Source organism: Tyto alba, unplaced genomic scaffold (genome assembly GCF_018691265.1).
Source record: "Tyto alba isolate M040663 unplaced genomic scaffold, T.alba_DEE_v4.0 Super-Scaffold_48, whole genome shotgun sequence".
NCBI classification, from domain to species: domain Eukaryota; kingdom Metazoa; phylum Chordata; class Aves; order Strigiformes; family Tytonidae; genus Tyto; species Tyto alba.
In genome coordinates this window covers 27,625,738-27,640,637 of record NW_024881324.1, presented here as the reverse complement: position 1 = coordinate 27,640,637, position 14,900 = coordinate 27,625,738, and the positions used below count along the sequence as shown (strand labels likewise).

Below are 14,900 nucleotides of genomic sequence, written 5' to 3'. Positions count from 1 at the left end.
TTCCTCCTGCTGAAGTCAATTCGCAGCACCCTTGGCTGGAAAGGTCAGACCATTCTCACCCTGACGGGAGTGTTTTCATCATGCATTTATAACACGTGTTAGTAAGAAATCTTTACTGTCCAGCTGAAACAAAATGTGCTAATGGAAATTGCAGCAGCCTCCATGGTTACTGGAACTTCTAAAAATAATGGGACTGGACATGGGGAATTCAGCTCCCTTAACAAAGACAGGCTCTCATATTATCAAGTCTTTTAGCAAAGTGTTAATTGTGACAAATCTGTGATCATAAATGGAAATGATGGCCTTTTTCACTTAATTGCCAAAGGATTTGCCTTTTGATTGTCACATTTTAACTTCCAGTCAAAACAACAGTACTAACAAGTGCAGACTAAACAGCATACAAAGTCACTCTTAGATAAAAAGAAATATGTATCAGTTATAGTCATGAATATTTTATCAAATGTGTAAGAACGTAACATTTGCTTATATATTGAAATAGGAACTATACTTGTAGATTGTCACGAATGATCTGAAATGGTGTCTCCCTTTGCTATTTTTAGCATTGTTTCATTTTAACAGTGGTGAGGGAAGTATACATTTCACTAATGATTTGAAGATATAAGAGATTCGATTACAGCACAAGACATGTTTCCACTGCCATGCTGGGTGCTGGCTAATTCTTTCCACTGTGGTAAAGATTCCATAATTTCACTATTAATTACATTTCTCATGATTTATTTTTCACAGATATAGCTTCTCCACAGAACAGCTATGTGTATACCCTGCCAGCTACAATTGATATAACCATAATCCATCATTTCAAAATTCTGCTGACAGCTGTTTATTGAAAATAACTCACAACCTTTGCTCACGCAGAGTAGACACTGTTGCTTTTCATAAGGTAACAGGAAATACTTCTTGTTAAGCAACAAGGAAGCCCATTCTCTCTTACAGTGCTGGACTATCAAATATATAGTCCACAAACTAGCAATGAAATGTCCCCAATCCATTTAATATCAGAGATGTGGAAATGTCTTTACCACTTTCTATGCTGCACCAAAGCATCTTTATTGTTGCACCTACAGTTACAAACTAAAGCTGCAGTTGTCTATGGTTACCATGATTTATATCAAGTGGCAGGGACAGCATTTATAAAGCTTAGCTGAAAGCTTGACCTCAGAAGGACACAGGGATAGCAGGTTTCTCTTCCTTGTTCTTTTTCCCCCTATTCCTGTAAATACCATCCCTCCGCAGTCTCTGCTGTTCCCCATGACTCACCTGCGCTGTCTCTCTATTAATATCTCCCTCTCACAAGTGATATCAAACAATTTCATTACAGGACTATAGGAGAGCAAAATGTACTGGTGAGGGGCCTTTTTAGCTCTCACCAGAACCTATTCCCATCAACCTTTCACCATTTCACACACTTCAAGGGGAAAATCACAATCAATCAGACAATATGGTTGTACATTCCTGGCATGGTTACCCTCCACTTTCTACCACGCTGGTTTTGTCAGCCTTTCCCTTCTGCAGATCTCTTTCTTCCTAATGTCCTCCAAATATCAGTCTTTGTCTTGAGCCTCTCTGCACCCACCTCATCTTCCTGGTTTGTGCATTCTGAGTCAAGGCCACATCTTCAGTGACCCAGCCCTTAAATCTGCCATGAGCTCTTTCATTTGAGATTGCTTTGTGCAGAATTCAGTGGCTCTGGAGTGCTTCCTGAAGCTGCTAATGAATTCAGGTGAGATCTCACACTATAGTCTTTCCCTGCACACAGCTGTAAAAATAAAACCAATTCATGTTGCATACTTACGAAAAAAAAAAAAAAAAAAAAAAACAAAACAAAAAACACCACCTTTTTTGAAATTATTTTCACTTTCCTCATAAAAGATCTTTGATAATGTATTTTTAAGTGGATTTTTAAGTGATGGATTGCAAGTAGTCCCTCTGGAAAATATTTCAGCAAAACAATGAACCTTCATTACTATAAAAAATATTGGATGAATAGTAGGGATATCTGACCAACTGGAAGAAGTTCAAAGTAGATATATGTGTCACAGCATTAGTTAACTATCTATATTAATACACAATTGGTGTACTCATGCCAACTGAAACAATAACCTAAAAAAACAACTTGAGAATTAAATCAAAGCAAGATGACCAAAATAACCGTATTTGTCACAAATGATCTTCAAAGTTCAGAGAGATGGTAATGCAGATGCTCAGCTATCTCTCCTAGCCCTCCTCCTGCTCTACCATGACGTGCTTATAAATATTCAGATGTATGAATAATTCCATAGGAAATAATTTCTCAGGTGCAACCAGTCACTTTTAATTTGGGGCTAGACTAGTGTACGAACAGACCTCTCTCTGATCCAAGTTTAGAAGAAACACTGGTCATGCATTAATTTCACAGATTTTCTACAGTGTTAAAAAGATCAGTGTAGTTTTACTAACAATTAAGATATTGGAACCAGTTGGAGCCAAAAGAGGGAGGGTAGAAGGTTTCTAATATTCTGTTATGTTCTGCCTGCAACATTATCTTAAATGTATATAGCAAATGTCAAGGATGCACATAGCTCAGCTGTCTACAAAAATGAAATTCATTACATCTTGGCTTATATATGCTGTGAATACAGCACATTAAAATGCTATAAAAACAAATATTTGAAAGCCTCGCTAAGCAAAACTGTAATCGATTGCAGTTTTCCAGAATACAGTGTTATTTTAAAGGAAAGTTTCTATGAAGTTTTCAAATTTGTTCAATAATGTGTTACTTAGAGTTCAGAGGTTTAAGACAGTAAATGGTAAAACCACACTTTTCAATTTAGACAGTTAATTCTAAAATTTTCCTTATATTATGGAATCTCAATCTGCTCAACTCCAGAATTCCTTTGGAGGCTCACTAAATCTTTTCCTCTCTGATATGCAGTATAAATCTCACAGCTGTGGATGAATTTCTGAGCGATCCTTTGGTGATCCCGTGCTTTGACTAGACTCTCATATCCTACACAACTGTCATATAACAGATACGAAATACTTGTTTTTCCAGTTGAATGGAACAGAATTGAATTTTGCTTTCTAGACCATTCCTCCCTCCCCCTTCAGCCCCTCTTGGCCTCATGTTTTGCATCTACAGAATAAAATAAGGGCTAATACTAAGATTCAAATACTAAGCAGTAGGCAGACTGCTCATGCAAACATCAACCCATTCCAGTAATTCTTTGGAATACAGCAACCCAACTAGGTCACCAGCAAACTCTCCACATAACCACGTGCAGCCTGTGGGATTACTGCAGGGAGATATGATATATCCATGTAACTGGGAATGAATATACTGCACAGCACGTCTAGTTACTTGCCAATCAGGCAGGCAAGGACTGTAGTAGCGACTGAATCCAGACTTTCTGTGAGACAATGGCTATGTCTATATTAGCAAGTGGTATGCACATAATCTGCAACTCTGGAACATAAAACAGTTGGTATTGAAGACCTGACACATACACCATATGTCTTTTGTGGGCTTTATTTTGGACTAGCTGTGGCCATGGATCAAATACATAGTAGCAGTTGCAGCACAGTTCTGGCTTAACTTAAAGTAATGCTGCTTGTGTGCTTCAAGACTGCTTTGTGATATGAACCAAAAAATAGTAGATGGGAAAAATCAGAGCAGTTGCCCCAAAATTGCTCCTGATTGGAGTTAAAATGCTAATGCAGATGAATTCAATGCAAGCCTTTTTTATTAGGACATTATGCGAGCGCATGGATGCAAAGGACAGGACAAGATGTTGTTTAAAAAAATTACTATTTCATGTCAAACACAGACAGAACACGGGAGCTACTTCTCAAGGACCTCAGAATGAGTGTAGTGATTTGTACCTATGAGGCTGCTGCAACGCATGCAGAGGTCACAAGTGAAAGATGGAAGAATTTTATACTAATTTTGCATATCTCTAGTTCACTAAATAAAGCCCAGCTTAAGAGAGAGAAATGCCAGTAAGATGTTAAAAGGAGCTTGTTAAACACGTGGAGAACAGAACACGGACATCATATGATTATAAATTCACAGTCGCGTGGGCTCCAGTGGCAAGCTGGGAGAAGTTCACGAAATCCTTATTAGCGATGAAAGTGGAATTGAGCCGGAAAGGCTCCCTCTTCATGGGCAGAAAGCAAAGACAAAGCAGCGTGAGCCTCCAAAGGAAAGAGCTCGGTTGCACTAGGAAGATCCTTCTTAGCCCTCTTTTTGTACTCTTCGGAGTGAGGGAAAAGAATGAATATTAAAATAACACTGGAAACACATTAAAAAGGGAGGCATAAAAATCAACTTTGTTGTTTGTTTTTTATTATACTCAATTTAGACAAAATAATTTTTAAAGAGAAGTGTTAAGCCACTGCAAATATTAACACTAAGTTTATTATAATTACCACTCCTGTCATTTATGTGGGTGAGACTTAACTCATACAGTTCATCCTTCCAACTCATGGACTCGGAAAAACGTTATATGGCCTTTTATAGTAGCAATAATGATCCTAAAAGAAAAGATTATGACACTAGTGATTAAATTTTTTTCAAAGTACAAAATGGAGAAAAATCCTGCAGAGAAAAACATATCAATATCTCTACTCTTAGTGAACATCTGTTTTCAAGGTGGAAATACAGACATTACAGGTAAAACACAATTACCCTTTGACAATACTATAAATAATTTGATCATATTATGTAAATGTTTGATAAGAATTAGAAAAAACCCTAAATATTCTGTTAAAATCTGACGGTAAAGCCTGAAGAAACTGGGATTAAATACAGTTTTCTGAGATTGAAAAATCTATGCCAGCTCATTTTCATTAAATTCACATGGAGTCAAAAATTGCAAGAGATAAATGAATGTGTTTGGACTTACTGGACACACAGTAATGCTTTGCTCCCATTGACTCATGCTCAGACTTTCTTCCAGCGTTGTGCATTTCTTCATCACCATGTCCCAGCCACAGTAAGGGTCTTGGGATCCAATGCATGCACTATGAATGAAAGCAGTCAGGAAACATGAACATTTATCTTCATCTGTACTAGCCAAAGATCTCTGAATAACTAAATGGCATCTCTTCATATTTTATACGCCTAAAACAGATAGAGAAATTGATTCCCGTTGTGGTATGGGACAAATAAAATGACAAAACAGAAGAAAAATGAGTTTGAATGCCTACACAACGCTAGGGTTTCTTTTAAATGCATAGCTGAATTTCTGGCTGCATGCATGGTATGTCACCAAGACTGATTATTGTACTTAATTACTAGAGAATTACAGCAATTCATAAAAAAAAAAAAAAACTATGTTGTCTGCTCCAAGTAAAAAAAAATTCAGGAGTTACAGTTCTTAGTCTTTTCTATCAGTTTTGGAATTATAGTTATTATCCTTGTCAGAAATCAGATGACAATGTCTACTCTTTAAAAATTCATTAGGAAACTCTCTGATTTGTTTTTGCACTGCCACAGAATCCCTGGAAGTAAGTTCAAATGGGTGCTGATGGCTGCCATCGCATCTCTTACATATCACACGCTGCCCTAGACATTCCTTCCCAGTGACACATGGGGAGGAAAGAAGGTTCGCAAGAAGGACGGTAGTCCAGCTTCCTACAGACTCTGGAAGTCCCACTGCACAAAATAGAAGTTCTTTTCTGTATTAAATGGCAGCTTTCTCTTGCTACTGGTGGGTCAAGCACTAACAGTCCCGGAAAGAGGTCTGCAGCTTCACAGCTAAAGGTACCTAAGAAAGGAGGTGGAAGCCCCATCATAGTGAAGCATAATATAATTGGTTTAGTACTTGTAAAAATACTTATAAATTACTAATGAAAATAATAAATTCATACATTTTGTGTAATTATAAAAAAACGCTAGACCGATCATTCTTGTTTAACTCAAATCCATGGGCATTATCATTCTCTCTTTAATTGTTCACCCCATCTGTCCAGTGAACGGCCACAAAGATGACTGAAAGCCTGGAGCACCTCTCCGACAAGGAGAGGCTGAGAGCGCTGGGACTGTTCAGCCTGGAGAAGAGAGGGCTAAGAGGGGATTTCGTCAATATGTACAAATACCTGAAGGGAGGGTGCAAAGAAGGGGGAGCCGGGGTCTTTTCAGTGGTGTCCCGTGACAGGCCCAGAGGCAATGGGCACGAACTGAAACGCAGGAGGTTTCATCTGAACATCACGAACACTGTTTTACTGTGAGCGTGACCGAGCACCAGCACAGGTTGCCCAGAGAACTTCTGGAGTCTCCTCCCTTGGCGATATTTCGAAGCCATCTGGACATGGTCCTGGGACACTGCCTCTAGGTGACCCTGTGTGAGCAGAAGGCTGGACCAGATGACCTCCAGAGGCCTCTGCCAACCTCAACCCTTCTGTGATTCTGTCCTCACAAATCCTGTGTTTTATTCGTATTTCTACTTATCTCTGGCATTCCTCGTGTAGTTTCAAGCTAACATCAGACAAACTGCAGACTTACTAATTCCCTAATATGCTACTCTCTAATGCCATCGCAGAGGATTCTTAGTGGTTATAAATGTCAAAGAATCAGGTTCTACAGTACACTTGGCAACGTGGCTTGCCAGTACTATGTGGGAGGACAGTTCCCATCTGCAAAATGGGCACAGAGTAAGAGACATAATAGCCAAAACTCCCCAGGAACCCCTAATTAGGCTGCCAGTTCATAGATAAAGCTTTTGGTTTAGGGGATTCAGTGTTCAGAAAAGACTTCCCACTGATGTCTCTTGCAGCTGTGAGCACTTAGCATTTCTGTAACTCAGGCTGCACATGTTTCCATTTAACTAGAAAGTGAGGAGGACAATTAATGAAAATTACGGAAAGTTTTAAGTGTCCTGGTCTTTCAGTGTTTGCAAGACAAGATGCTCAGTGTTCTTCTTCAGAGTATCTCTGATAAAACACAGGTTTTAGAAAAAAGAATACAAAACAAATTAAAGGCTGACCTAATGCACAGTTGGCAACATCAGCTGTGTTATTTCTCAAAGTAGAAGTGATCACTTTGCCAACTTCATTATTCCTTTATGTTAAGTGTTAATATTTTTAAATGCAGTTATTATACTTTAGACATTTCTTATTAAAAAATAAAATATTTCTGAAGTCAATATCCTTTAACTTAGAATCACACTGCCTCTTTCCCGGGAGTAAGCTGATCCTTCTCCCGCTCTGCTCTTAGATCCCACTTCCTCTTTTGCTTTCGTTTCCACATTGCTTTCCACTCAGGCAAATCAAAATGTTTTGCACTTTTCATTAATGGTCATTCAGAAGTTATAAATAGGGTACTAAAAGCATATTTTGACCTTACTTATAACTTCCTGGTATCAGAACAGATCCTAGCTTCGTGGAAATAATAAAGTTAAAAAAATTCTGAAAAGTCCTTGCTCTGCTGGGACCAAGCATATTCGCTCACTCTGTGGACACTGAACGTGGCCATTTCAGTAAGTGAGCAGGTTTGGACAGCACTGCAGGAAGATAAAACGAGTTGAATATTTTCATAATTTAGTAACGAAGTTCCACTGAGTATATGAAAACTATGATTTTAAGAAGTTAATAACTCAGCTAACTTCATGCAGATAATGAGGCTAAATGCAAAGGATTTCCTTCATAGATGAGGAATTAACAGTCTTCAGTATTTTTTTTTTTTTTCTTTACACTACAATACATAAATTAATCCTGGAAACATGAACTATTCCAAACAAAGCAACAGTAGATATTGTCTGAGAAGTATTCCTCACATGAGAAACTCTATTTTTGCCTTTTTTTTTTTTTATCGTAACATTCTAATTGATTGTTCCGGTCATTATTATTATATTTAAGTTTTACTTTGTAAAAAGTTTAATTTTTGAAATCTTATATTCAGACAGAGGAATCGTACCATGAAAGTGTAGTTCAGCATCATCACCCTCTTTCTGGCATTTCAGTTCACCGTGCCAGATATATTCATGAAACAAGGCAGGACGTGGCTTAAGCAGCTGCCCTGCTCTCAGGCATTGGCATACCAGTCTTTTTCTGTTCTCCCCTCTGCCTCGCATCTCAGAGGGTTTTCTTATTTGTTTCTTTTTGATTACTTGTCTAGATCACCAATATCTCTGAAAAGCGGATATCTTTTCTTTTAAATGAAAAGAAGAAGAGAGGTAATAGATGGGTAAATTTCTATCTGTATTTGCTTAATTATGTCACCTTTAAAAACCATTTTCTTTCATTTAAGGGATAATTTAATGAATAACAGCAGCTAATTATTTTGATCTCTTATGGTTATATTAAAAAAAAAAAAAAAAAAAAAAAAAAAACCAAAACAAAAAAAAACCCAGACAACAAAATAAGTTTACAGAGAGAAAATTAGGATAGAATAAAGCTTGTAAGTATGAAAATACCAGAAGTTCTATCTGAAATGTGAAATTTAAAGCAACTATTGTTAACTCACAATTATGTGTCCTCCATCAATGAAAATTTCATATTAACACTTCTTTAATGCATCTCTGTCGAGATACACCAGTAAGAACAGCTTCAGTGTGTACAGAAAACAACAAAAGAAACCATAGAAAAAGGCTATCAAATCCATGTAAGTAAGGAAAGTTGGAAGTTAGATAGCATCTTGTCTCTGGAAGTCTACCTTACATCTCAGTTTCACCAGAGATGAAGATGAATGTTTTGTCTGTTACTCCCAGTGGGCACCAGCCCACATCTCTAAGACTTCACATGATTTGTCCCAGCACTGCCAAAACTTGCAATTTTGTGCAGGAAGGAAATTCAGGAATAAAAGTGAGTTAGTTCATTCAAAGACTCTCGATGCCACTTACCCTGTCAAGTCAGCACTCGCCACAAAAACATTCAACAGCTTTTGACTTCTACTTATTGATTCTAATTTTCCTCTATGTTGTCATTTCACATTTTTTACCAAACATAAATGATAGGTGGCTGAGTGTCTCTCCTGCAAGGCATTAATTTGGCTGAGATGGTTCAGCGTGCCTCCTGAGTCATGCAACACTGAAACAATGGATTTTGACTGACTAGGAACAGAACTGTAAGCCACCTCCCTCTAAAGCAAGCCAGCAATAGCAGGTCATTTTCTTCAACTATTTTATAATTATCACCAAGGCTAGCAAAACTGCTCTACTTCAGTTACATTTGAGATGATTTATTCAGACAGAAAATGAGTCAGAAATGAACTCCATTCAGAGCAAAATATATAAGAAAATCCATACAGTTTTAGACTTAAAAGAATTTGATATGTGTGTTCCAAAGAACAAAAAAACCTTACAATTAAAAGCTATATCCTGATACCATTGATTTCAGAGATGTTTAAATCTCCTTTCAGGGGAGTAATATATTCCCATATCAATATACACCGCAAGTGCTAATCAGGTATCCTCTTGAGCTGTAATGTTTTATTCAGAGAATATATACATATAAGAGGTGCATCTTCCAAGACTGTTCAGTGAAACAGTTTTCTGTCCTTAGCTACACACAGCATTTTGAAGAACAGAAGATATTTCAGTCTCCTGACCCTTTCAATTGTTTCTACTGAGATAGCCATGCCTGTCTAGTTCCAATTACTGTCAGCTGTGATCTGGATGCTTTGTATACCAGGAACTGGACCGGGGTCACCATCTTACTTCACAGAAGCCAGTTTCCTCGCTGCAAATTTGAACAGACAGCTGAAGATAAGAGCCTGTCTCCTGTTCCAAATGCACTATACTATCCATTTCTGAATGAATACATGAATCTGATACTGGACTTTTGTACAAAGGCACCTACCAGCGTTTTCATTACCACTGGTTTTGTAGATATATACACATATATGTGTGCAACGAAGAATGATGCAGAACAACATAAATGGTAGGCACAGAATTTATAAATTCCTAAGAGCTCAAAGTAAGATGTGTGTCAAATATTCAGAATACTGCTTAACCCTTGCATGTTCCATTAAGAAAAATCAAACTCTTTAACCATCTCAGTCACTCTGTGTGGACTACTGTTGCTTCCTCTTACTTGAAATACTGTAAGACAACCAAAATCCATCTAGGTACAATTCAATCTTGCAACATGCACTGACAAAATTAGCCTTAAATCTACAAGCTTTTCCCTTCAAATCCAGAATTGGGAATTTATGTATAATTTGTTTAATAAAGTTGTTTATAACATACAATTCTCTGAATATTGGCACTTCCAAGTGGCTCTACTTGGAAGAAATGCAAAAGACAACTTTCAGAGCACACTCTTCATGAGAGAATGCAAGCTTGCCACTCATTGTAAAGAAATAACATCTGAGGTCCCCACCCATGTCAATCAGCCAAGACAGCGTTCCCAGCCCTCTGATTAGGAGGTAGGAGCCTTGAAATGCTGGGACCACCAAGTGCAGCTAGAGATTTCAAGGCCCTTTTGATGGGCCAAAACTAGAGCTTGCAAATCTGTGCTTTGCAAACAGGAGTTGAACATCTGAGCTACCTAAGTGGCAAGGCAACCCAAAACCAACAGATTTGGGGATTTTCCCAGAAGTTTATGTGTAGCTATATCAGAACAGTAGTAACAGTGATTGCCCAGGCTGGACACATTTGCTTCCATATGGCATCCCCATGTCTTTAGAAGACCTGATCATCTTTAGTGGATATAAACGTGAACAGGGTACACAACTGCCATGTCCTTTTAGTCAGCTGTAACATAGGTTCCTTTGAACTTAAATGTTGAGGTTAACTTTATACTAGACTATGAATCAATTATAAAGATAGCAGACCCAGATTTAGGATGTACAACTTGACTCCTTCAAAGCACTAACTAGATAGCAGGTATCCCAGCATTTCAAGGGCACCATTACCTCTTGTTCCGTCAGGAGCTGTAGATAGCTCCACTGGCCTTGACAATGCCCTGTGAGGAGCAAACAGCCTTCAAAGCCACTCAGTTTGGGATTGTAGAACTGGAGCATCCAAACTCCTGTCCTGGAGTCTTGCCCACTCTTTACACTGCTGCATCAAGAATATTCTCTCTCTCTCTCATACATTCAGGTCAATAGTGGACTCTCACCTCAGGTATTAATTTTATGTAAAATTTCAAATAAATGAAAACGTCCACAAAAAAAGATTATAGAATGTTAAGGGAGCTGCAAATATTTCTCATGAGAAAATGACTGGTATGTAACACAGAGCACTGTAAGCCAAAATGCACAGGGTAGGTGCTGGCCTGACTGAGTAGCAGTCCAGTATGTGATACGTTAAATTATTTTATAATAAAAAACCTTCCAGATTTGCCTTTTCTCTGTTTTCTTTCTTTCTACTGTCTACTCCCCTTAACTTCTGTTTCCAGATAATATACTTGCCGAATATCAAATGAGTAGTGAAATGATCTCTTGGAAAGTGGGTTGCTTTAAACTTGTCAGGTGATTTTCAAGAAGCAAATAACAGTAACTACACTGAACTTAGAATTTCTACAAAATTATAAAGCAAAGAAATTAATTACATCATGACATACGAAAACCACATGCCTGTTTTAAATTTTTATTTCTTAGCTCACTTCTTTGTTTAAAAAAATACCCTACTAATAAAATCTAATTTGCAAATGTGTAGCCAAGTTCATTTGGTTTTCTTACAACTTTGCAAACTAAAAGGAAAAGACATTTTCATTTTCCTCACAAGGCTACTTCAAGAAATGCATTGGGAGCAGGCTGTAAAATTCTACCTGTTTATCAAAATTCCTTCTTGTTTGCCAAAAATGTATGCTCACAATACAACACATACATGCGGAGATCACCAAAGAGTTGTGACTAAATATTTCAGGTGCAGCAAAATGTAAATGCTTGGTTTGTCTCTCATGCATTTTGTTGGCCAGATAGACAAAGACACTTTCTGCAAAAAACCTTGGTCTTTACAGAGCAAGAAAGAAATACAGGTCAACCTCAGATCTGTAGAGCTTCAGCTGATTGTCTCCCCATGATGGGTCTAATATTGTATTTCTTTGGAGTAAGGAAAACTTTCAACTGTGTTTATTTCATAGTTCTGCTGATTTTACTAATGTTCTCATAAGTCTGCACCAATGGAAGATAATTTTGCAGCATATCTATTATCTAAACACAGATTTCCCATTTTTAAAATGTGCTTATAATCTAGTCTTGCAGACGGAATTACGGTTTATCCCAGTCTGGGAAAATTATGATTCTGATTCTGGAATATTACTTTGCAATCAATAATTCAGATCAGTCCTCATGTGGTTCTGACATTCTAATGCAGCAGTGTGTTTCTCTGGTTTAAACTGGAATAAGGCTTGCATATTTTTAAATAAGGAAATCCACGTGGATATCCAAAATCAACTATCCTGGAATGATTACTTCAAAACAGCAATTTCAATACCACGTGTTGGCAAGCTCTTCTCGACACATTAGCACCTAGCAATATTTTAGACCATATTACTCATTGTTAACTTGTATAATATTAGTATATAGGAACAAGTATTCTACAATGTAATGACAGACAGTGTTTCACTGCCAGGAAAACAGGTTTGTACTGACGGTAGGAGTACTTCAGAGGAAGCAACATCTATATCTAAGGCAAAATAAAGGAATACAACAGGGATTGAAATACTTAATCCAATAATCTTTCTAGAGTTCTAGGAATGAAATAAAGCGTAAGCACATTTGCAATAACTGTTTTCTTCTGCTAGTTAATCCAGTATCCTTTTTAGTACTGTGTTGTTACAGTTATATTTTGTGTAGGTACAGATTGTTTAGCTGATGGTTAACAAAGAAGCCAAAATAAAAATGGTGGAGTACAGCGAAAGAAAAGTAACGGTTACAGTAGAATAGCTATGATAACATTACTTAGCAAAACAATCTTGTGACCCAGTAATATTTATGCTTATAATGTAAAAAACTATACTCGAAATTTTCCAGAAGTTGTTTTTTTTTACACCAGAGAAGTCACTATTTGTACAGCTTTTAGCAGATGGCACTATTTACTTAGATATAATGTCATAGTAAGATTAGTTTTCAAGCTTTCTAAGTGTGTGAAACCAATCTTCCATCAGGAACACCAATTCTTGAACCGTGCTTGGTAAGATTTTGCAGAACATTGGGCTGATACAACCTTTCATTGCCCCTGCTTTCGGAACTGATGCGCTGAAAACTCCAGTACGAATTATAACATTGAAAAATTTGCCTCAGAGAAATCACTGCCATCCAAGGTTGCTTTTGAAGGCTAGAGCTGCCAATAAAAGAAAGATGATGGGTTCCTTTTATTCAGGGGACAGAGTCTTTACTCCCCTGCTAGAGATCTTATTCCTTATTATAAATGCATAGTGCCCTCAAAGTAAATAGCAAACGCTGCAACTTTAGAGCTTAATAGTTATCTTCTCATGATAATAATTCTAATTATCTCACATTATAGTTAATTAACAGGTATACAAAAGTCAGTTGTGCTTTATGCTTGGCCTACCCAACTCTGAAGAAGGACAGAGAGGTAGAGAATTCATAGTGAAAATAGTAGCTCCAGTGAATAATGTTGATGCTCTTCCATAAAAGTTTGCTAAAAATGTGTGAATTGCAATACCCAAGTATTAATAACCTGGTCAAGTCTTAAGGATTTTCCCCCAGAATAGTTTTGATAACTGATCTGCTGCTTTCTCCTGGAGCGTGAAGATGGCAGGGCTTTTAGGAGAACTCTTTGTAAGAACTCGTACACCTCAACTATTTTTCCATAGCTGACTCCTGAAAACAGCAGAATTATGACAGGATGTTCAAAACTATTCAGCCACTGGCAGAAGTCTGCAGGAACCTCCCCGCCCCGCCATGAAAACTGTCAATCCAAACAGCTAGCATGGGCAACTCATAAACAACAAAAATGTCTTGGCAAAATGGGAAGCGTTGAGCCACCCAAACTGCAGGTGTGACAACAGGCTCCGCCTGTGGTGTGGTCTGCTGTCACGGTAATAAAGTGCACTGAACCGCACCTAAAATACACCCCCCCAAAAAAAACAGTATTTTCAAAGGCCTTTGATAACAGCGTTTGTGGGAGCAGAGTTGTGAGTCTGTGTGGAACAGGACTGCCCTGAATCAGAGGGAATATCCGTCAGAGGCAACGCTGTGTCACAGAGGACTCCACCACAGGAAAGTGCTGGAGGAACAGATTTACAAGGAAATATGAAATAACTAAATATGTACACTATATCAGAGTGATAATTAAGAAGACATAATAAACTACAAATGAAAGCAATAACCTCGTGCTTTAGAGGCTAGTACATGAAGATAAAACAAGGAATAATGAAATAAAAGGGAAAAATAGTCTCATGAGAATTATCTTGACATTGAGATATAAGCTTGTGGAACAGTCTGCTCAACAGAGGGACTGAAGCTGCATGGTGTGAAAGTTTCGCAATAAACCTAAACAAAAAGATTATAAATTATTAGATGGTGAGCACTCTCCCATTGACACCAAAAGAAGCAGATAAGCTAGTACATCTTCAGGCTTTCAGCTTTTTTAAGGCTGTTATTCATACACAAACATGCTTCATTTCTCAATAACTATGTAAAGTTGATACTAAAGACTACACATGTACTTGATGTGGGGAAAAAACTCCAGATATTACCGATGGAAGTTCAGAATATAGCCTTGGCACCATTGTACAGCCCTAAGTATGACATATGTGAATAGATAAAATTAAAACAATCCGAAAAAAGAACGACAATACACCAAGGCATTACTTTAGGTAAGGTTTACCATTACTCTATTTACCCATTGCTGCAGTGCAGAAGTAATAGTTGGCACCATATAACAAGAATGTGAGTATTAAAGCACCCAGCAATGCGGTGACCAACTATCAGATGTTTCATTACCTAGTGAAGTTTATAGCCCCAAGTAAGTACCTAGACCTTCTCCACA

At 37.6% G+C, this 14,900-nt stretch overlaps 1 protein-coding gene across 7 annotated transcripts in view; it reads right to left on the bottom strand.

The window, feature by feature from the left end:
• Window positions 1–14,900, bottom strand: part of SEMA5A (semaphorin 5A) — a 498,071-nt gene that overhangs the window by 84,444 nt on the left and 398,727 nt on the right. For all 7 annotated transcript variants that reach the window (XM_042806859.1, XM_042806857.1, XM_042806861.1 and 4 more), the window contains one exon: window positions 4,902–5,019. In XM_042806859.1, coding sequence (XP_042662793.1) covers window positions 4,902–5,019 — 118 coding nt within the window. The remainder of the gene's footprint in view (window positions 1–4,901; window positions 5,020–14,900) is intronic.